This window comes from Ascaphus truei, chromosome 2 (genome assembly GCF_040206685.1).
Source record: "Ascaphus truei isolate aAscTru1 chromosome 2, aAscTru1.hap1, whole genome shotgun sequence".
In the NCBI taxonomy this organism is placed as follows: domain Eukaryota; kingdom Metazoa; phylum Chordata; class Amphibia; order Anura; family Ascaphidae; genus Ascaphus; species Ascaphus truei.
The window spans coordinates 353,293,076-353,317,733 of NC_134484.1; the positions used below are offsets into that span (position 1 = coordinate 353,293,076).

Consider the following 24,658-nt stretch of genomic DNA (forward strand, 5'->3'; position numbering starts at 1 on the left):
ACAATTTCTGTGACAAAAGTCAAAGAAGTTTCACTTACTATGCGCGTGCACAGCACACACAGCTTTTTTATTTTATAAATCAGTCCTGTAGTAAGAAAAAATACTTTTAGCATTTTCTGTTTAAAAAAATAAACTTTGAAAGACCAATTTTCTTGTATTCTATTTTAACAAGCATGTTTATTCCTATAGCAACCATTTACATTCCCCAGATCTAAAGATGTCGCCAAACTTCGCCGATCAATAGACGGAGAACGAATTGACCGGCAGCTATGCAGTTCTTTAGGTAAGTAGTGATTGCCCACATGAAAAAACAGGAGCTTGTACTGCAGCTTTAATGTACCTGCAAAAATATCAATGCTATCACAACTGTGTGTACTGTACTTTCCCCTTAATTGTAGTGCAATATAACCCTAAAAACAACTTTCAAGTTTACCTTAAGTGCCTCATGGCATAACCAGGTACATCATGCACACTTGGTCATTTACATGTGGCAGATTGGGCTTCTTGCTTTGCTCAAAACAAAAGTGGAGGTCTGTCAACTTCAGATTTGAACAACCTGTGCAATTTCTCCAGAAGCGGTAACATGAAGGTTGAAGTGCCTGAAGGACAGGGGCACACCTGTGGTGTTGCTGCACACCCATCACGGTAAAGGTTAATGGTGATTTTTTTTTTTCTTCTCCATGAGCGAATTGGGTAAAAATGTGTAGGACATCAAGTGGTAATTGTAACACCATCTGGGAACTCCCGTTTTATACAGTTCAATTCTCTTATTGCTTGGTGGGAATGCAAAGTATATCCTAAAGGGCACGGTAACATTAAATGTTAACCAGCAAAAAAAATAGTCCTTTTGAATATAAATTCTACCAAGTAACATATCACAATTGAATCAACTTTTAATTAAACATAACTCACATTTTTTTTTTATTATATTCCATAAAATATACAGGAATTTCAATGTACTGAAAGAGTGCAGGTAAATACAGTATCCAAGCAGTCACTATTTCTATATACATGCTGATATTGTCTTTAAAAAACAAAAACAAAACACAAAATTATCAAATAGATCAAAATACTGTCCTGTTTTCACACTCTTCAGAAAACCAGCAGATCATTTACAATTTAAAAGGTTTCCAGTTTCACAATACAAAAAAACAAGTAAAATTAGGATTGATTCATAGCAGATATTCGGTATGTTACCTGGACACACAAAGAGGTTGTGCGTAAATTAAGCAATTTCACTTTAAAATTAACAGGTAAGTAAAGCAGAGCAGAGGGAATAGTTGTATTTCATAGTCAAGCACTAACTGCTTAAGCCTGCACTATTATGCAAAGCTCACAGGTATCTTGAGGTTTATTTAGCCCCTTTAATTCTGGAAAGGCTGTTGCAGACCCCTTTCGCCAACAATGCTAGTCTTCTGCTCTGCAGGCAACATTTTTATGTAGTTACTTTGTTATAAATAGAACGAAATGATTTTCATCTGCACTATAAACACATGGGACCTGCATGTTTCATCTGGTTTTTTTTTTTAAATGCAATAGAAATATCTCCTTAAATATCAGAGTGCTTGCTCATAAAAAGTGGAAAATTCACTGTCTTTCATAAAATAGAATAAAACAAAACATCAACAAGATGAAATGAATGATAAAATGCCAAGAACTAATCGGCCATCTTAAATGGTAAATACTCGTCACCCTGGCACATGGTATAACCTAGGTTAGTGCACTGGACTGTATTTCTGTATCATGGAGGACTGTGTGTTCGACCAAGGGTGCTCAACTCCAGTCCTCAAACCCCCCCCCAACAGGTCAAGTTTTCAGGATATCCCTGCATCAGCACAGTCTTTGACTGAGCCTCTGATTGAAACACCTTTGCTAAAGCTGGGATATCCTGAAAACCTGACATGTTGGGCAGGCTTGAGGGCTGGAGTTCAGCGCCCCTTAGACAATGTATTCAGAAATCGTACTTGCTCTGAGTGGCTAAACAATAAGAGCACCACAATAACAATTATATCAAATCCTCTTGTAGAATGCTGGTCCATCACTTCTGAAATATAGCCTGGGGAATCTGCGCCAAACCAAAAACAAAACAGTCTATGATAAATAGTATATACTTTACTTTAAGTCATCAGCGTCTCATTATGATCTGGTATGATAGGAAGAGTGGAGCTGAAAAGGTCAAACAAACAACGTGCCCCCCCAACACCTGAATCCATATGCTTCTTATCTGCTTGACTGTAAATGAACACACAGGAATGCTGATTTTTGCAGCAGAAGCTGTGTGTGGTGTTTGGTTATCATCTAATTCCTCTCTAAGTAATATGCAATGATATCTCAAAAGCCACATTAGCTTGCAAAGTGTTTTTTTTTTTTTTTTTAAGACCTGGGTTGAAGAACATGAGTGAATCTGGCCACACAAATTAATCTCTGGGGGTACAAATTATTAGTCGCTTAAAAAAAGTTACAATTTAAAACTGTGCAATAATTATTGATCCCTTTTTAGTATTACTCTGAACAGCCTGACTGCACAATTTTATCCAACTACTGTAAATTTAAACAAGCCTGAAGATATCTGTTTTAATCCCCCTCCTCTACTAAAAAGATAGAAATACTCACATTTTCCTCTGTACTGAATACAGTCTTGGAAGGATATAGAAGAAATAAACCTAAATCAAAGCAAAAATGATGCCTGGAAATTAAGCTTAGATTTGATGCAAAGCTCTAGATTTACTAATTCCAGTTTTTCACATCAAAAAGCATTTATTTTTTATAGAAATAAAAATCAGTAATTTGGTCCTTTGGCAAACTGATGTACACACAATGCCAGCTGTACCAAATTCATTTATTGCCACCAAAATTGTTTTTCATTTTATTTATACAATTTTCACTATAGTGTTCCTTTCCTGTACAATAGTACGAGTAGTCCAATGAATCGGACTCCTGTGCCCAGCCATATAAAAATTACTCTTGACACAGACAATAAAATATTAAATAAAACAGTAATGACTGCTTCACTTTTCAACGATGCCAATTTTTTTTTTTACTTCCCATAAAGAACTCCTGCACAGGCACCAAACCTGTGTAGAGTACTTAAATCAGGGTTGGAAAAGTCAGATAACCAGGGCTTCTTATCCAACAAAAAGGTTAAAATTAAAATTTGTTTCAAGTCATGTTTTCAGGGTATACCTCACAAAAAATAAAAGACAACACTTCACTTCTGGCTTGAACTTGACAAATTAACCCTTGCATTTCTGGCCACATGGGTGCCTTTTTTTCTAACGGCACAGTTTGGAACTACTAAAAATGTGGGCTCTTGAAGAACCTCAATAAGTCTCAGAGTCCGAGTCATTGAGTTCATCTTCTTCTGTGTATGGGTATCCATCATCCCTGCCGATATTATTGAAACTGCAGTAGGAGCTGTGCTCACTTCTCATGAGGGGCAAGGAGTCAAAAGTGACAGTCTTTGAGGTGTTTGTGTAGTGGTTAATGGCATTTAACGTCATAGATGGCAACGAGCTGCTGGACGATACCGGCATCATTGTGGCCAAGATAAGAGCCAGGCAGTCAGCGACGTCCTTATTGGGAGCACAAGCCAATGCTGGTGTGTAGCCTGCATTTAAATAAGCACAACCTGAAGTTAACATATGTTAAAGGGTGGCTTGCCCACATACAGCAATACCCTACACCTGCATTCAATAAATCATTCACTTCGAGTCACAACCAACACAGTGAAGAACAAAAGTTTCAAGTCTTAAAGAACTAAAGAGCTGTCAAAAATGTATGCAAATCTGATACAATAAAAATATGAAATATTTTCAGTTGTTTGTCATTGAGTAATTAACCTGCTTTGAGGTTCATCTCCGCTTTATGTGGAGGCCAGCGGTAGAAAAATCCTCCCCTATAGGTCCAGATCCACAAAACGGTGCAAAGCTTTAGCACACCTTTAGATATTTATGTAAATGAGAGTAAAAGGTGTGCTAAATTTAGCAGCCTTTTGTGGATCTGGGCCATATGGTTTTACATCATTTAAGCCTCAATAAAAAACAAGTCCACACATTATTCCTGGTATTACAAACAAGGTATATGTGGCTTTTCATGGCAACGTTAACAAACACAAAACAAAGAGCATACCATTTTCATCCACAGCTAGTACACTTGCTCCCTTCCCCAGAAGTTCCTGTACTACAACCGTTAATCCATTTCGAGCAGCTACATGAAGAGGTCTGTCAAAGAAGAAATACACCCATGACGTAACAATAAATGTGTTAAATTGCTGTTTTTCAGTTTATAAAAGAGATTATGTAACATGTCATTTAAAAGAGGACAAAGCAAAAAATGAATTGCCGGTGGTGATGTCTTTAATGAACTGAACAAAATGGGAACTCATTTTAGCATTAAAAGGTGATCGTACAGTTCATTAAATCATGGTGACACATTAAGACAACTTTCCAATCCCTTCTGGATCTTCACCAGGGCTACCTAAAGATGCCCAGTGGACTGGAAACACAGGCTTTATGCTTCACCATGCTTTAAATAAAAAGATATATTTAGAACTATTCTGAGTTCTCAAAATCTTTGTTTTATGCAATGTATGAGCATCAATTGCAGCTTTCATTCAGAAGCACCTATGTTGGACTTCACCATTGTGTTTGCTACAGTTTTTCTGTAAACCCCCATAGTTTTCAACATGTAATGGACCATATGATTGTGGCTCTCATGTTGGCCCATTAAAAAGGATTGCAGCTTGCAAAATGACCGTACATTTTTCAAAGACCAATACAGCAAATAAAACTCTGAACTACATTTACTAGCATGGAAATTATTTCCCCTAAATTCGTCATTCTACTTAAGTTACGTGGGGGAAAAGATCAAAACCACTTTGCAATAAGTATCAGTCTTCTTCAGGAAGCTGGAGCTATTCAAACGTATTTCTGCACACACAGTTCATTCTTATAGTTTATTAAAAGTAAATATATGTAGGTATGTAAAAACAGTGCAGATTATCTTTTCTATTTTCTCTGTAATATCATTTCTTCTGTCACCTCCATATAAAAACAGTACCGCAACATTTTATATTTGCTATGAAGTGAAAGAACTCAGAAATTTAATACCATGTCTCATTTTCAATAATTATATACAATTTAATATTAGACTAAGATTTACAAGTTTAGGCCTAAAGACCCAATTCCAAGAAGTACAGCTAATTTTAATTGCACATTGCTTTTCATAAATGGCTACTTTATAGAGCTTGCCAACATGAACTAAGAACACTGCAAGGAGTTAGATGTTGCAGTGATTTCAGCAGAGTAGTAAGCAATTAATTTAGTAAAAAAAATGATTTACATCATTATTTCTCTGTAACAGAAGATGAAGACTAAATTGTAAATTATGTACTTTGGTAATTTCTAGAAATTTCACATTTGTTTAACCCCATTAGCCACCTTTGGACGTGTGCGTTATGAGGGTTAGCACACCAGTAGCCTTTATGACATTCCCTGTATGTCACGGCATTATGTTTTTTAGGGGTTGAGACAGCGATCTGCACAGGAGGAGAGGAACCTCCCCCCCCTTCGGTCAACGTCACAGGAATGACATCGAGATCATATCGCACGGGAGATCATATGATGAGCCAGAGGGGGCCGAAGGGGTTTAACCAAAGTGCCAATTAGGGGCACAGAACCAGCAACAGTAGCTCTCTGCCAGACTGCATGTCTTTTTTTCCCAGTACCATTGGCTTTTTTCCATGGAAAACCAGATATGCAGATTTACTTTTTAGAAAAAAACCTCAATGGAGCACTTACGTTTGCAAAGCTGCATTTGTTGCATTAATGAGGTTCCGGTCTGTAATTCGCTCTAGTATTAACAAGGCACTAGTTTCATGACCCTAGAAAAATACAAAGGATCTAGGGTGAAAGAACCATTTGCAGGTGTATTCAATAAAGTGACACGTTCTATGACAGAAAAAGATGATTGTTTTGAATCTTTACCATTGGTGTTGCTTTACAACAACTAAATGACAACAATATTTCAAGTGGAATAATTAGAGAGTACCAAACAAACGATCACTAGTCTGCAAGTCAAGCTCTATTCAAATATAGTGTTAAAGCAGGAATCCTGTCAAATTTCAGTATTATTATTTATTTTTTTAACATGGCTTCTGAGCTAAACTGTGCTATATTTAGTTCTGGAGACCCTCAGGTTCAAAGATACATAGTTGCTGTTACTTCCTGGATATTTAACTAGTGGCTTCCTATGTGACGACTGTCAACCCCCCTCCCCCCCACCCGAGGATATTGCCCCTCTTATTGGTCTGCAGGAGATGCAAGATTTTGCAGCTATATTGATTTGAATGGAAGGGGAGGAAAATACCTGCCTCATACAATTGTAAATCTCAGGAGGCATGGGGTCCCTGGCACTAAAATTAGTGCGGTTCAGCTGTGGGGGACCGGAGAGTTAGATTTATTTTTAAAAGAAAGAAAAAGAAAAAAAAGGATTAGGCGAGATTGCTGCTTTAGCTATATTCTGATAAAGTGTGCAATGGTGCTTTAACATTTGAGAACAATTATTTTCATGTTAGGCATATTAGATTGATTTTCTATTGAGGAGAAATTAAGTGTACAAAGATGCTTAGCATTATAAAGACAGTGGCATCCAAAGTGGGAGTTTCTAGTTCAAAACCTGATGTTATTTTAAGCAAGTCTGATCGTCCTGTAGCTCTGAATGATTAATTCTACCCGTTTCTTCCCCCCCCACCCCCCGCCCCCACCCCCAGGCCCACTGCTGCATCAAATGTATGTAGTACTATAATGGTAATAGTTTTTAGACTTATACCTACCTTACTGCATGCCAAGTGGAGTGCAGTATTTTTACTGTTGTCTTGCAATGTCAGATCAGCCTTCGCACTGCTAACCAACACCTCTGGGGGAAAAAAAATCCCAACAGTATAAATATGGCACGTTATATGAATGGTGCTAGCAAAACGATTATATACATGTTAAATGACAAGGTTAAGAAGGGATAAAATACAGGATGCACGTGTTTCAAAGGTAAAACTACATTAATTCAACATTAGCTGATGTTTAGCACTTCCCATTTTTAGATCAATAGGCAACTTTTACAAGATAGGCAAGAAAGGCGTGCACTGCGAACCAGTAAAGATATCTGGACAAATATACCAATTTTTTAAAATTGAATTAAACACAAAAAACACACCACTCCAAACAATCCTCCGATGCGTTTCATACCGCCATGGCACTTTATCGAAGAGTGACTAATGGTAACCAGGGGGGATCATTTAGTGGTGGCATCCGTTAACCAATTGAATCAACAATGAAGATGTGAGTAAAAAACACACCTGAGGCATAATGATTAGCCAAACACAATCTAGGAAGGAAGCTGCTGCTCTATGACACCTCCTGATGCCCAATATATACACATATACACATTAACTGACATTAATTCAATCAGCAGATCCTTCGGTGCTGATTGTTCCCTTCTCCTCTCCCCCTACCTGTGTTATTCGTCCACAATATAGAAGCGGCCCGCAGCTCAAGCCTTATTCTGGAATATTTATACAGCTCCTGGATTAATTAAGAACTGTTTTACGAGGGATCATATATAACAATGTTGCTTTTCCTTTACCTTTGATCTAGAGCACCGGTTTGGGGATTATTTCCTGCATTTTACTATATAACTTTTACAAGATAACTGTGTATGACAGCCACTGTCGTCACTTAACATTAATGGCTATTACATTTTAAGGAATTGATCTACAGTGATTACACTTCGATAGGACAACCTATAACATGAGCACTGGGGTTACATACAGGTTTCTTTAAGGAACGAATTTCCAAAAATTATTATAAGTGTAGGGAAACAATTATGGATCACCTAGCACTACAATATTGCCTGCTCACATTACTCCTCAATACTGTTTTACAGTTCATCTTAAAAGGTAGCAGTGTAACTGGCTTCCTAAAATTATACACACACTTGCATACATAGTCATTGTGCAAAATGGTATATTTTTTCCATGCACTGGGTCCTATTAAATGCATAATTTGCAGATAGTACCATTATGTAAAGTTTCATCAGTTTAGCCAATAGTGGTTCATCAAACAGTCTTAGTAGTAGAGATTATCTTGAAAAAAAAAAAACATTCTTAAAATGACTAATTACTTATCTGATATGTTAAAAAGGTACACAGACCACTACCAGTTCACTTAGGTCCTACTGTAGATGGGGTGGGCCTACATGGTTTACTAATATTATAGAGCAATTCTAGTCTATGCTTCACTCAATCTCTTTAACAGAAAGTTAGATTCCCTTCTATAGGATCTCTAGTGACACCAGCAGGATGAGTCGGTAATGGGAACTTTAATCTAATCTACTGTTCATGTCTCATTTATCTGATTATGTGCTGATCTAGTGTAATATTTAACTATCCATTAGGACAAGAGTCAGATGTGACTAGACAAGTTTCAGTTTTACGGAGCAAATTTCTATCCATCCGATTTATAATTATGATTCTACTTTGCTATATAAATGGAAATAGTGTTAAAAAAAAAAACAAAGAAAGAAAGAAAAGAAAATGAAGCCACATCAATTAATGTTGTAGTAGGCTGGTATCGCATGCTTGACGTTTGTGCCTTCTTAAAGGGCAAGTTCGAAGTAGAGGGTCAAGACGCACGCGCGCGGCACACACACACACACACAGAATTACATAGTAGATGAGGTTGAAAAAAGACATAGGTCCATCAAGTTCAACCTATGCTAAATTTAGACAACAGATACTTTATCCTATATCTATACTTACTTATTGATCCAGAGGAAGGCAAACAAAAAACCCCATTAAGGGGAAAAATTAATTCCTTCCTGACTCCAAGAATTGGCAATCGGATTAATCCCTGGATCAACATCCTTCCCATGTATACTTATTTGGTATATCCCTGTATACCTTTCCCATCTAAAAAGATGTCCAACCTTTTTTTGAACAAATCTATTGTATCTGCCATCACAGTCTCCATGGGTAATGAATTCCACATTTTAACGGCCCTTACTGTAAAGAACCCTTTCCTTTGTTGCTGGTGAAATTTCCTTTCCTCCAACCTTAAGGGATGGCCCCGAGTCCTTAGTACTGCCCGTGGGATGAATAGTTCTTTTGAAAGCTCCTTGTATTGTCCCTGAATATATTTGTATATAGTTATCATATCCCCTCTTAGACGCCTCTTTTCTAATGTAAATAAATCTAATTTAGCTAGCCTCTCCTCATAAGTTAGATTGTCCACCCCCTTTATTAATTTGGTGGCTCTTCTCTGCACTCTCTCTAGTTCCATAATGGCTTTTCTTAGGATTGGTGCCCAAAATTGTATTCCATATTCAAGGTGTGGTCTTACTAGTGCTTTGTAAAGGGACATAATTATGTTTACTTCCCTTCCATCCATTGCCCGTTTGATGCAAGATAAGATCTTGTTTGCCTTTGCAGCTACTGCATGACATTGGGCACTATTGCTAAGCCTGCTGTCTACAAGCACTCCTAAATCCTTCTCCATCAAGGATTCCCCCAATATATCTCCATTTAATTTGTAAGTCGCCTTTTTATTCTTGCATCCCAAATGCATAACCTTACATTTATCTGTATTAAACCTCATTTGCCATTTACCTGCCCACGTTTCCAGTCTCTCCAAGTCCTTCTGAAGAGAAATTACATCCTGCTCTGATTCTATTACCTTACACAATTTAGTATCATCAGCAAAGATGGAGACTTTGCTCTCGATCCCAACTTCAAGGTCATTAATAAACAAGTTAAAAAGCAGGGGTCCCAATAACGATCCCTGAGGTACTCCACTCATGACTTTAGCCCAACCTGAAAAAGTTCCATTTATGACAACCCTCTGTTGTCTGTCCTTTAACCAGTTTTCAATCCAGGTGCATATATTATTACCAATTTTCTTTATTTTGTACACCAACCTCGTGTGAAACCGTATCAAAAGCCTTTGCAAAATCTAAGTAGACCACATCAACTGCATTACCCTGGTCTAAATTCCTACTTACCTCCTCAAAGAAACAAATAAGGTTAGTTTGGCAAGATCTATCCTTCATAAATCCATGCTGACTATTACTAATAATTTTGTTTGCCATTAGGTATTCCTGAATATTATCCCGTATTAAACCTTCAAGTAGTTTCCCTACTATTGAAGTCAGGCTTACAGGTCTGTAATTTCCCGGTTGTGATCTAGCTCCCTTTTTAAATATAGGCACCACATCTGCTTTACGCCAATCTTGTGGTACTGAGCCTGTGGAAATGGAGTCCTTGAATATTAAATATAATGGTTGGCTATTACTGAGCTTAACTCCTTGAGAACTCTTGGATGATTGGGGCCAGGTGCCTTATTTACTTTAATTTTTTCAAGTCGCATATGAACTTCTTCCTCAGTTAACCAATTGTTCATTAATATGAGGTTGTGGCTTCCTCCTGCGGCACTACTATTGAACTTGATTCTTCCCTGGTAAACACAGAGGCAAAGAATTTGTTTAATACCTCAGCTTTTTCCTTATCTCCAATAATCTGCCTACCCATCTCACACTGAAAGGGTCCTATATTTTCTTTTCTCATTTTTTTGTTATTAAGGTACTTAAAGAACTTTTTAGGGTTGACCTTACTTTCTATTGCAATCCTTTTTTCATTATCCATTTTTGCTAATTTGATTGCCCTTTTGCAATTTTTGTTACATTCCTTATAATTTTGATACGATGTCTCCGTCCCTTCTGACTTAAAGAATCTAAACGCCTTCCTCTTCTTGTTCATTTCCTCCCCTACCTGTTTATTTAGCCACATTGGTTTTGACTTATTTCTTTTATACTTATTACCCAAGGGTATATACTAATAAGTGTGCTTTTCTAACAATTTTTTAAAGATTGCCCATTTATCTTCTACATTTTTCCCTGCAAAAACATCATCCCATTGTATTACTACTAGATTAGACCTCAGTTTATTAAAATCTGCCTTACTAAAGTTTAAGGTCTTTGTTGAACCCAAGAAATCTATTTTTTGATAATTTATTTCAAATGAGACCATGTTATGATCACTGTTACCCAAATGTTCCAGGACTTGAATATTTGTTATTACTTCTACATTGTTTGATATGACCAAATCCAGTATTGCCCCTCTCCTGGTTGGTTCCTCAATAATTTGGGTCATATAATTGTCTTTAAGCACCCCCAAAAACCTGTTTCCTTTTGTTGTAACGCTAATCTCATTGCCCCAGTCTATGTCTGGATAATTAACACCCCCAATTATGCAAACATGACCCAGTTTTGATGCCTTTTCCATTTGTAAAATTATTTTAGCTTCCTCAATCTCACAGATATTTGGTGGTTTATAGCATATTCCCACAAACATTTTCTTAATACTTTTACCTCCACTGCTAATTTCTATCCACAAAGTCTCTACATTTTCATCATTCCCTTCATAAACATTGTATTGTATTGTATGTCTTTATTTATATAGCGCCATTAATGTACATAGCGCTTCACAGTAGTAATACACGTGGTAATCAAATAAATAACAGATAATATAACCAACAGATCATGGGTATAAGTGCTTTAGACATAAAAGTAACATTAAGGAAGAGGAGTCCCTAGCCGAGGAGCTTACAGTCTAATTGGTAGGTAGGGAGAACGTACAGAGACAGTAGGAGGGAGTTCTGGTAAGTGCGTCTGCAGGGGGCCAAGCTTTATGTATCATTTGTTCAGAATATCCACAGTGCTATTAATATGCTTCTTTAAGCAAGTGTGTCTTAAGATGGGTCTTAAAGGTGGATAGAGAGGGTGCTAGGTACTGAGGGGAAGGGCATTCCAGAGGTGTGGGGCAGTCAGTGAGAAAGGTTTAATCCCTTTAATAGGTTTTAGATCCGGTTTAACATATAGAGAAAACACTAGGGTTAGGGAGTGATCACAAGACCACACCAATTGAAGCAAAGTAATGAATAAATATGTGGTAATTGAAGAAGTGGGTGCAAACTGTGAACTGAAAAGTGAATCAGAAAAGGGGGGGGGGGAAACACAAAATGAGTGTGTCTCCTAAAGAATTCACTATACTGCACTCCTACTTAATATAAAATTTAACTTTTAATATAATTACATAAAACATAAATTACCAAATCGTTGTGTATTGTGCATTAAAAATAAATTAAATTATCAAAACAAGCGTATGTGTCAGTGATTGTACGTTGGAATAATCTCAAACAACAATTATATTAGAGATAGCAGGGCACAAAACGCTAATAGTCAGGGTAAAAAACCCCCTCTGGGACACCTATGAGAACAAATACATATGTGTATATGTATAGATGTAACTAATAAACTCAGTGAATGATAGTATCACAAGACAGCTACCTGCTTAAACTAATAAATCACAGAGCACTAAGGGATGATAATATAAGGATGTATAACCATCCACTTAATATAGAAGTGCTGCTAATAGTGTGATAATGGAGGATGAATGATTCATAGCGTAGTGAAGCAATTGTTCACAGCATCATAGTCAATGAATCATTATATAGCTCACTCCAAATGAACATGTCACATATAAAGCAGGAGGTATGTACACTGAGTATTAGTAAAATGACCAATTTAAATCTACATAGATAGAGCCAGAAGACTACAAAGCACTACATAAAAGCAGCTCCAAGTAGGAGACTGACAACATTGCGCGTCCAACGCGCGTTTCCCTCCAGCAAAGGAGCTTCCTCAGGGACAAATTTGCTGGGGGGAGAAAGAATGAACCCTTATATACCCAAACAGTACCTTGATTAAAGATTGGACAATTGCCAGGTGTTGCACATGCGCAGTTGGTCAGTTAACAAACTTCATAAATGCTGAGTAAAACATCTATAAGCGTTCACACACATTCAGTAGCTATAGTTCTATGTTTTTGTAAATTTCCGAGCGTTTTTAGAGCTTTTATTATCTTGTATAGAAGTGTGGCATTGATCGGCGGAATTAGAGACCAGTGCGCATGCGCGCGGACTTAGAAAAAACAACTGTCTAAAATAAAGTGCATTGCGCATGCGTGGGCACTTAGAATAAAATTTGCTCGTTCGAAATCCATGGGCCGCGCATGCGCAAAGACTTAGATGTTAAAGCGCGATGCCCGCGCAAATGCGCATGCGTGGAAGCTCTATAGTCTCTCTTAAAGACGCATCCGTATGTGGTACTGAGGCAAGGACACTGCCGTAGGTCTTGCGTCCTGCGCATGCGTTCGAACATAGAGATTCTATGCCTTGCTTCCATCCGTGATCGCGCGCAATGCGCATGCGTCGGGACTTAGGAAAATTCATCAATAGTAAATGAAAGTGTTCGTATCGCGCATGCGTGGGCACTTTGAAATATTTGGCCTTATGAATACACGGTGTAATTCAAATGGTACAATCGATCTGTCCTCATCCAAACTAGTTGGAAATGCCCACGATGTATAGCCAGATATTAAAGGGTACATATAGGGCTTTGGATATGAAGTTAATAGATTAAGTCTGTAAAGCTCTTACCCTAAATATTGGCAAATAAGAAAGTGGGTATTGATTAGTATAAGATAGTCAATAATCAATAGATGGTAGGTAAGGGTCTATCGTTGGGAAAAGGATTCATTTTATATACAGAGTATAATTCCAAAAATTGATTGTATATACTCCCCCAAGATAATATATTGCAATGTGTCATGCTTAGAGGTAGTGATGGAATGAATAAAGAGAGATAAAAACAAATAACAATTTATTTATATGTGTATAGCAATTTTTGTATAATGATCTTGGTTGTTTAATTACTATTCTACACACATATAGCATACATAACGACTAAGCCCGAAGCTGGGTTTAGAACTTTGGTAATATAGTCATTAATATAGTGTATATAATATATTTCAATATCAGAAGCTGGGAAACAACACAGTAGGCATGGAGAATAATTGACTGCTCATATATACACAGTATATATAATGTAAAAATGAATAATTAGATTACAGCAAGGAGATATAGGACAGACACCTAAGTCCGACCAGGAGAACCTTCCTAATCAAATAAAGGGTGTATAGGTGAACCCCTCGTTTAGTCCATTGGGGCTCCTGGTTTTCAGTTTGAAGATCCATTCTGCTTCAATCCGAAGCAGGGATTGGTCAGTGTTGCCCCCTCTCATGGGACATTTCAGCTGGTAGATGCCCATGAAATTAATGGCATTGATGTCGCCATTGTGGTATTGTGTCACGTGTCTGGCAACGGATGTTTCAGCAGAATGTTTAATGGAATTGATATGTTCCAGAACACGTCTGCGTAGTTGTCTGGTTGTTTTGCCAACGTATCTCTTACCACATTCGCATGTGATAAGATATATAACGTTGGTGGTCCGGCAGTTAATGAAACTGTCAACAGAAAAGTGTGATGTGTTGTCATGATTGGCAAATACTTTGGCCACATTTATATGTCTGCATGCTTTACACCCTTGGCAGCGGTACATGCCCTTCACAGGGCTCAACCAAGTTGCTGTTCTGGGACGTTGAAAATGGCTGTTCACTAATGAGTCCCGTAGGTTTTTGGACCGCCTGCTGGTAATCATAGGTCTGGGGCCTATAACCTGTGCCAAGTCAACGTCAGCCTGTAGAAGATGCCAATGTTTGGCAAATATCTTTTTGATAGCCCACCAACGTTTGTTAAAGGTGCCAATGACTCTGATTGTTCTGTCCTTAGATTTTGTCTTATTTCTAGACAGAAGGGAGACCCTGTCACAATGTAAAGCCCGATGGTAAGCCTTATTAAGTGTTTTAATATGGTAGCCACGATTGAGGAATCTAGACCGAAGTTCCTTAGATTGTAATATAAATTCTTCAGTCGTGGAACAATTCCTCCGCAGTCGGAGGTACTGACCTATGGGGATGCCACTAATGAGGCTTCTAGGGTGCTGGCTCTGAGCTAGTAACAGACTATTGGTCGCTGTGCTTTTTCTATAGACCTTGGTCTGAATGTTACGTTCACCATCAATATATATATTCAGATCTAAGAATGTTATTGAGGTGGTGCTTAGCACAGTCGTGAGCCTCAAGTTCAGAGTGTTGGTATTCAATTTGTCCACAAACTCATGGAGTAGTTGAGTGGGACCTTCCCATAGGAGCAGAATGTCATCTATGTACCTGATCCACATAGAAATGTGGTCAGTATACACAGAGAGGTCCTCATTGAAAACGTGGATACGCTCCCACCAGCCCAGGTACAAGTTGGCATACGTAGGGGCACAAGCAGTGCCCATAGCAGTGCCCTGGGTCTGGTGGTAATAAAGCCCGTCAAAAATAAAGTAGTTATGTGTTAGAACATAATTCAGTAGATCAAGAACGAAGGAGTTGTGTCTATTAAATCTACGGTCCCGTGTTGACAAAAAGTATTGAACAGCGTTAAGACCATTCTTGTGAACAATGGAGGTATATAAAGATTCTACATCTAAACTCACAAGGATGGTCTCAGATGTAACGTGGACCCCCTCAAGTCTCTGTAGTGTATCTTTTGTATCCTGGACATACGACGGGAGACTGATGACGAAATCCCTTAGAACTTTGTCCAAGTAAATGCTGCTTCCCTCGGACAGACAGTTGTTGCCCGACACTATAGGGCGACCAGGAGGGGACCGTAATCTTTTATGTACCTTAGGTAGAGTATAGAATGTCGCTACCGTGGGTGACTTCTGGTACATAAAATCAAACTCACTTCGGCTGATCATATCAGTATCAAGTGCATGCTGTAGAATGTCTAACAGTTCTGATTTATATTCTGACGTTGGGCTATGGTCAAGGGTCTCATAACAATCCCTATCACTAAGGAGCCGCATGTTTTCACCAACATAGGCTTCAGTGTCTTGAATTACAATGTTGCCACCTTTATCAGATGGTTTAATTGTGTAGGTTTTATCAGACATGAGTTGTTTCAGACCGATTTTTTCATCGGGTGTGAGATTATTGACAGACTTATAATGTTTTGGCTCTGCTTCCAGGTCCCTAGTTACGCAGGTGACAAACAATTCAACAGCTGGACAGGTGGTAATTGGAGGGGTAAAGTGACTCCTGGGTTTCAAGTGTGTAAATGGACCAGTAATGTCATTGTCAGGTAGGATATTCTGGTCATATAGTTGACAGAGATCCACAACATCTTGTCTTTCTTGAGCGTTCAACCCATCAGTGAGTAAGTTTGGATTCGAGGCTGCGTGCTTAGCGTAGAATTTATGTAGCAGCAAGCGTCTCCCAAATAGGTTTAGATCCTTAACCCACTCAAATAGATTGAAGTCTGACGTGGGTGAAAAGGATAAACCCTTCTTTAATAAATTCAATTGAACCCAACTAAAGCTGTTGAATTGTTTGTCACCTGCGTAACTAGGGACCTGGAAGCAGAGCCAAAACATTATAAGTCTGTCAATAATCTCACACCCGATGAAAAAATCGGTCTGAAACAACTCATGTCTGATAAAACCTACACAATTAAACCATCTGATAAAGGTGGCAACATTGTAATTCAAGACACTGAAGCCTATGTTGGTGAAAACATGCGGCTCCTTAGTGATAGGGATTGTTATGAGACCCTTGACCATAGCCCAACGTCAGAATATAAATCAGAACTGTTAGACATTCTACAGCATGCACTTGATACTGATATGATCAGCCGAAGTGAGTTTGATTTTATGTACCAGAAGTCACCCACGGTAGCGACATTCTATACTCTACCTAAGGTACATAAAAGATTACGGTCCCCTCCTGGTCGCCCTATAGTGTCGGGCAACAACTGTCTGTCCGAGGGAAGCAGCATTTACTTGGACAAAGTTCTAAGGGATTTCGTCATCAGTCTCCCGTCGTATGTCCAGGATACAAAAGATACACTACAGAGACTTGAGGGGGTCCACGTTACATCTGAGACCATCCTTGTGAGTTTAGATGTAGAATCTTTATATACCTCCATTGTTCACAAGAATGGTCTTAACGCTGTTCAATACTTTTTGTCAACACGGGACCGTAGATTTAATAGACACAACTCCTTCGTTCTTGATCTACTGAATTATGTTCTAACACATAACTACTTTATTTTTGACGGGCTTTATTACCACCAGACCCAGGGCACTGCTATGGGCACTGCTTGTGCCCCTACGTATGCCAACTTGTACCTGGGCTGGTGGGAGCGTATCCACGTTTTCAATGAGGACCTCTCTGTGTATACTGACCACATTTCTATGTGGATCAGGTACATAGATGACATTCTGCTCCTATGGGAAGGTCCCACTCAACTACTCCATGAGTTTGTGGACAAATTGAATACCAACACTCTGAACTTGAGGCTCACGACTGTGCTAAGCACCACCTCAATAACATTCTTAGATCTGAATATATATATTGATGGTGAACGTAACATTCAGACCAAGGTCTATAGAAAAAGCACAGCGACCAATAGTCTGTTACTAGCTCAGAGCCAGCACCCTAGAAGCCTCATTAGTGGCATCCCCATAGGTCAGTACCTCCGACTGCGGAGGAATTGTTCCACGACTGAAGAATTTATATTACAATCTAAGGAACTTCGGTCTAGATTCCTCAATCGTGGCTACCATATTAAAACACTTAATAAGGCTTACCATCGGGCTTTACATTGTGACAGGGTCTCCCTTCTGTCTAGAAATAAGACAAAATCTAAGGACAGAACAATCAGAGTCATTGGCACCTTTAACAAACGTTGGTGGGCTATCAAAAAGATATTTGCCAAACATTGGCATCTTCTACAGGCTGACGTTGACTTGGCACAGGTTATAGGCCCCAGACCTATGATTACCAGCAGGCGGTCCAAAAACCTACGGGACTCATTAGTGAACAGCCATTTTCAACGTCCCAGAACAGCAACTTGGTTGAGCCCTGTGAAGGGCATGTACCGCTGCCAAGGGTGTAAAGCATGCAGACATATAAATGTGGCCAAAGTATTTGCCAATCATGACAACACATCACACTTTTCTGTTGACAGTTTCATTAACTGCCGGACCACCAACGTTATATATCTTATCACATGCGAATGTGGTAAGAGATACGTTGGCAAAACAACCAGACAACTACGCAGACGTGTTCTGGAACATATCAATTCCATTAAACATTCTGCTGAAACATCCGTTGCCAGACACGTGACACAATACCACAATGGCGACATCAATGCCATTAATTTCATGGGCATCTACCAGCTGAAATGTCCCATGAGAGGGGGCAACACTGACCAATCCCTGCTTCGGATTGAAGCAGAATGGATCTTCAAACTGAAAACCAGGAGCCCCAATGGACTAAACGAGGGGTTCACCTATACACCCTTTATTTGATTAGGAAGGTTCTCCTGGTCGGACTTAGGTGTCTGTCCTATATCTCCTTGCTGTAATCTAATTATTCATTTTTACATTATATATACTGTGTATATATGAGCAGTCAATTATTCTCCATGCCTACTGTGTTGTTTCCCAGCTTCTGATATTGAAATATATTATATACACTATATTAATGACTATATTACCAAAGTTCTAAACCCAGCTTCGGGCTTAGTCGTTATGTATGCTATATGTGTGTAGAATAGTAATTAAACAACCAAGATCATTATACAAAAATTGCTATACACATATAAATAAATTGTTATTTGTTTTTATCTCTCTTTATTCATTCCATCACTACCTCTAAGCATGACACATTGCAATATATTATCTTGGGGGAGTATATACAATCAATTTTTGGAATTATACTCTGTATATAAAATGAATCCTTTTCCCAACGATAGACCCTTACCTACCATCTATTGATTATTGACTATCTTATACTAATCAATACCCACTTTCTTATTTGCCAATATTTAGGGTAAGAGCTTTACAGACTTAATCTATTAACTTCATATCCAAAGCCCTATATGTACCCTTTAATATCTGGCTATACATCGTGGGCATTTCCAACTAGTTTGGATGAGGACAGATCGATTGTACCATTTGAATTACACCGTGTATTCATAAGGCCAAATATTTCAAAGTGCCCACGCATGCGCGATACGAACACTTTCATTTACTATTGATGAATTTTCCTAAGTCCCGACGCATGCGCATTGCGCGCGATCACGGATGGAAGCAAGGCATAGAATCTCTATGTTCGAACGCATGCGCAGGACGCAAGACCTACGGCAGTGTCCTTGCCTCAGTACCACATACGGATGCGTCTTTAAGAGAGACTATAGAGCTTCCACGCATGCGCATTTGCGCGGGCATCGCGCTTTAACATCTAAGTCTTTGCGCATGCGCGGCCCATGGATTTCGAACGAGCAAATTTTATTCTAAGTGCCCACGCATGCGCAATGCACTTTATTTTAGACAGTTGTTTTTTCTAAGTCCGCGCGCATGCGCACTGGTCTCTAATTCCGCCGATCAATGCCACACTTCTATACAAGATAATAAAAGCTCTAAAAACGCTCGGAAATTTACAAAAACATAGAACTATAGCTACTGAATGTGTGTGAACGCTTATAGATGTTTTACTCAGCATTTATGAAGTTTGTTAACTGACCAACTGCGCATGTGCAACACCTGGCAATTGTCCAATCTTTAATCAAGGTACTGTTTGGGTATATAAGGGTTCATTCTTTCTCCCCCCAGCAAATTTGTCCCTGAGGAAGCTCCTTTGCTGGAGGGAAACGCGCGTTGGACGCGCAATGTTGTCAGTCTCCTACTTGGAGCTGCTTTTATGTAGTGCTTTGTAGTCTTCTGGCTCTATCTATGTAGATTTAAATTGGTCATTTTACTAATACTCAGTGTACATACCTCCTGCTTTATATGTGACATGTTCATTTGGAGTGAGCTATATAATGATTCATTGACTATGATGCTGTGAACAATTGCTTCACTACGCTATGAATCATTCATCCTCCATTATCACACTATTAGCAGCACTTCTATATTAAGTGGATGGTTATACATCCTTATATTATCATCCCTTAGTGCTCTGTGATTTATTAGTTTAAGCAGGTAGCTGTCTTGTGATACTATCATTCACTGAGTTTATTAGTTACATCTATACATATACACATATGTATTTGTTCTCATAGGTGTCCCAGAGGGGGTTTTTTACCCTGACTATTAGCGTTTTGTGCCCTGCTATCTCTAATATAATTGTTGTTTGAGATTATTCCAACGTACAATCACTGACACATACGCTTGTTTTGATAATTTAATTTATTTTTAATGCACAATACACAACGATTTGGTAATTTATGTTTTATGTAATTATATTAAAAGTTAAATTTTATATTAAGTAGGAGTGCAGTATAGTGAATTCTTTAGGAGACACACTCATTTTGTGTTTCCCCCCCCCCCTTTTCCGGTTTAACATATAAACATACTCCACCTCCCCTTCTATTTGTTCGATCCTTCCGAAAAGGGAATAACCCTCTAAATTAACTGTCCAGTCATGAGTTTCATCCCACCATGTTTCAGTAATGCCTAATGCCTATGATATCATACTGCTCCCTTGCAGCTATTAATTCAAGCTCCCCCATTTTATCTGTCAGGCTTCTTGCATTAGCAAGCATGCATTTAAGTTTTTTTTCAGCCTCTATTATTATCTTATCTGCTCCTTCCTTTCTGCGCCCACTTGGTTTAGTCTTTAGAAGTTTTCTAGTATTATCTGTATTTACTATGGGTGTCTCACTGCTTGTCAAACTCGCACTTGCCCCCATTCTACCTCCATACCACCTTGTATCCTCCTCTATTCCATTTAGTTCATTATCTGTTTCATTCCCCTCCCCCCTCCATCCTAGTTTAAAATCTCTCCAAACGTTTTAGCATTCTCCCCCCTAGCACAGAAGATCCCTCTTCATTGAGGTGCAATCCGTCCCTAGAATATAGATGGCACCTCTCAGAAAAGGAGTCCCAGTGCTCTAAAAACCCAAACTCCTCCTTCCTGCACCACTTTCTTAGCCATGCATTAACCTTCCTGATCTCTGACTGTCTCCCTGCGGTAGCGCATGGCACTGGTAGTATTTCAGAAAATACTACCTTGGAGGTCCTTGCCTTAAGCTTTTGGCCTAGATCCCTGTAATCATTTTTTAGGACCCTCCATCTTTCTCTAACTTTGTCATTGGTGCCAACGTGTACCAAGACCGCCGGGTCAATCCCAGCCCCCCCAACAATCTGTCTACCCGATCCGTAATGTGCCGAACCAGAGCACCCGGGAGACAACAAACTGTTCGGTTCATGCTGTCCCGGCAACAGATTGCCCTATCTACCTTCCTAATAATGGAGTCCCCTACCACCACAATCTTTCTTTGTATCTGAGCATCCCGAGTCCCCACTGTGCTGGAGGATCTATTCCCCTGGCTGCTAGAGGAATTAGTCTCTCCCAGCCTTGCCATTTCTGCCCCGACATTCCCAATATCAGTTTCACAGTTACTATAAATATAGAAGTGCAAATAGCTAAAACAGGGGGTGTGCAGGGAGCACGCACGTTCTAAGTCAAACTTGCTTGCGTTTTGTCACTGAAATTGTGTTTTGATTCTTAATTACAAACATCCCCATCACAAATACAATATCTGTGACAAAACAGTGACAAAAGACAAAGAAGTTTCACTTAAAACGCACATGTTTAAAAAAAATTATTATTACAGAATTGAAGCAGGGGGTCTCCGGAGCTGAATTGTATTAATTTCCGCTCCAGGACCCCCTGCTTCCCGAGAAAGTTACCTCAGTAGGGGTGCCAGTATCTATGCCGCCAGGAAACTATGTACCTAACGAAATGGCGACGTTTTAGTGTCCCGCATAACAATTAAGCCGTGACATCATCAGATGTGGCTTCCCATTGGCCCACGTGACTAGGACCATTAAACTCCAGAGATACCAGCAGTCCTTCGGAGATAAGTATCTCTGAAAGCAGGGGATCCCCGGAGCAGGAATTAATGGGGTTCAGCTCCGGAAACCCCCTGCATCAGTCCAGTAATAATAATAATAATCAGTGTTCGACAAACCTATACATTTGCTCGCCCCGGGCGAGTGGATTTAACATCGTGGCGAGCTCCTATTGGCCCAAGCAGCACACGTGTGGTACTAGGTGGCGAGTAGATTTTGTTGTTCGACGAGTAGATTTTTTGGTGATTTGTCGACCACTGATAATAATAATAAAAAAACAAAAGAAATAAAAATGAAACATGAATTGCTGCTTTAAAGTAACCATATATTTAAAGTAAGCATCTATTTTGTGAAAACCAACATAAATCACTTGTCGGGAACACTGGTTCCAAAACTAATCTTTATCTGAACAATAATGCCTTTGTCAAAATAAATAAATAAATAATAAAAAAGGTAGAATGAAACAGACATACATTTTTTTTATGTGAGTAACAAAAAGTTACAAGCACTCCACCTTATGTACAGTAAATAAAAATACCACTTGTGGGTACAGTACATTCACATGTATCAGATAGGTCTGTAACCCTGCTTTTCACTATTATCTCTTAGCATACAATGCTTCCACTGCAGCCAGGGATTCTGGGTAATGACTTGCAAATGAGCACTTGCTGTTCTCTTTACTTGTCCATTTTAACCTGGACCCCTATTATTTTAGGCCTGCTGTATTACACAGCTGCTATGTTAACAATGTTACCGTCTATACAATGTTCTTGTGATAAGATGTATCTTAGTGATAAGATAATTTTAACATCCTAAAACCATTTCTTTACCATGGAAATGTTTAAAAATTATTTTAATTTATTTTTAAATTATTTTAAAATATTTATACTGCTCTAATTCCCTTTTAAAAAAGGTGTCCATCAGCTACATTTAACTGTCGACGGTCCTCCGTTCACTTCCTAGGACAAACTGCACCTTTAATAAACCCCATTGACCAGCTTTATTTCCATATGCTATCTTTCCCCCATAGTCCGGTTACAACCGCCATGGACCAAAATCAATGAGATTTGAGACGGTCCCGGACCAAAAATTACATATTAATGGGAAAATCAGTAAGACTCCATTGAAGTCTATGGGACTGCTTATGCTAAAAATCAGTGAGACGGACTCCAAATAAGTGAGACAATAATATCACAGAGCCAACATGTCTTCCTTACCTACTGCATTAGTTTGCCCATTTTCAGCAGCCATCATTAGTGGGGTCTTCCCAGAAGAATCCACAGCATTTACTTGAGCGTTGTGACTGAGCAAAAGCTGCAAACACTCAACATGGTCTGTAAAAGCTGCCGCATGAAGAGGCGTCCTGCACAGGAGTAGAAGAAATTAAACTTGAAATGTGCTATTCATATGAAGAAAAATTCAAAAGGCATTACGGAAAAAACTATGTAATTTAACAAACTTTTAAAACGTAAACTCAAGAATTAACCAAAAATGTACCCATTTTGTGATGGAGATCTTCAAAGCATTGCAGCACCTTTAGTTGTCCTATGCAAAGCTGTACAAATACTTTTTCAACAACCAAAAACTCCCTCTTATAAAGAACGTTAAGTGTCTCTGTACAACTTGGTGTTGGGGGGGGGGGGGGGGAGTTTGGTTGCTTGGGAAAGCATCGGCAGTATTTGACAGTTTAGTTTGCAAACTGTCGCATGAATCATACAACACACAAGATTTGCTATTCGTGGATTAATACCAAGGAAAACAATATCCAAGCTTTAAAATGTCACATTTGTACAGCTGTTTATTACAAGCGTCTTACACAGAAGAATACATCCGCAACAACTATACATGTAGAATGTATTTTTGTTTTGTTTTTTTAAATCTGGATTTATACTGAATAGAGAAGGACATTTTATACAAAAAAAAATGATAAACAAAAAAAATTATATATTTACACTATGTTCATACCTTCCTTTTGAGTCTACTGAATTCACAATGCTGGTACCTAATGTATCTATTAACATTTCAGCAGCACCTTCATTGTCATTTATACTAAAGTAGGAAAAACAAGAAAAAAAAACAATTAATTCTATTGTCCAGTTACAAAAAATAAAATAAAAAAACAATTGTTTAGTCTTATCTTGATATTCTTACACTGCACAATGCAAAGGGCTGAAGGTATTTCCCTCCATTTTCTGAAAAACCTCTTGCTCCAACAGCAGCTCTACACACGAATCATGACCTAGGCAGAGAAATTAAATACATGAAAAGCTTCCCCGATTCACAGGACAATGATATAACTATCTAGATTAGGAGCTTTTCAATCTCTATGTTGGTTTCTGAAAACCTTTGTAATTAAATTCAGGCAGCTCTCTTCTAGATAATACCTTGTTTATAATGGATAAACATGTAATATAGGCCTACGGACCTCCAGTTTGTTAATAAAAGTAGTCTAAGAATCCTTGGTTTAGGCTCATTTCTAAACTTTGGTGCAAGAGAGACTTTCAACATATCACTGCTAATATTCTTAAATCATAGCAGCTGTACATGGAGCAGTTAACATTTTTCAAAAGAAGAACTGCAGTTTTCCAATAGCTGGCATGTACATATCAAACAGCATACCAAAATAGGATTAGACAGGAAGTGACGCAGGAAACTTCAACACAGACTCCTATAAAATAACACATCACACGTGCGGTTACACTGCACTCTTCCCGAGGAAAATAACTGCCTTTCAGTTCAT

At 38.6% G+C, this 24,658-nt stretch overlaps 1 protein-coding gene across 3 annotated transcripts in view; it reads right to left on the reverse strand.

The window, feature by feature from the left end:
- Positions 1–875: 875 nt before the first annotated feature.
- ANKRD28 (ankyrin repeat domain 28) overlaps positions 876–24,658 on the reverse strand; it is a 191,447-nt gene continuing 167,664 nt past the window's right edge. For 2 of the 3 annotated variants that reach the window (XM_075586884.1, XM_075586882.1), the window contains exons 22-28: positions 24,070–24,157; positions 23,884–23,967; positions 23,136–23,281; positions 6,833–6,915; positions 5,799–5,881; positions 4,129–4,220; positions 876–3,607 (exon numbers count right to left, since the gene is read on the reverse strand). In XM_075586884.1, the coding sequence (XP_075442999.1) occupies positions 3,321–3,607; positions 4,129–4,220; positions 5,799–5,881; positions 6,833–6,915; positions 23,136–23,281; positions 23,884–23,967; positions 24,070–24,157 (863 nt within the window). In that variant the 3' untranslated portion in view covers positions 876–3,320. The remainder of the gene's footprint in view (positions 3,608–4,128; positions 4,221–5,798; positions 5,882–6,832; positions 6,916–23,135; positions 23,282–23,883; positions 23,968–24,069; positions 24,158–24,658) is intronic. The other variant, XM_075586885.1, reaches the window with a different exon arrangement.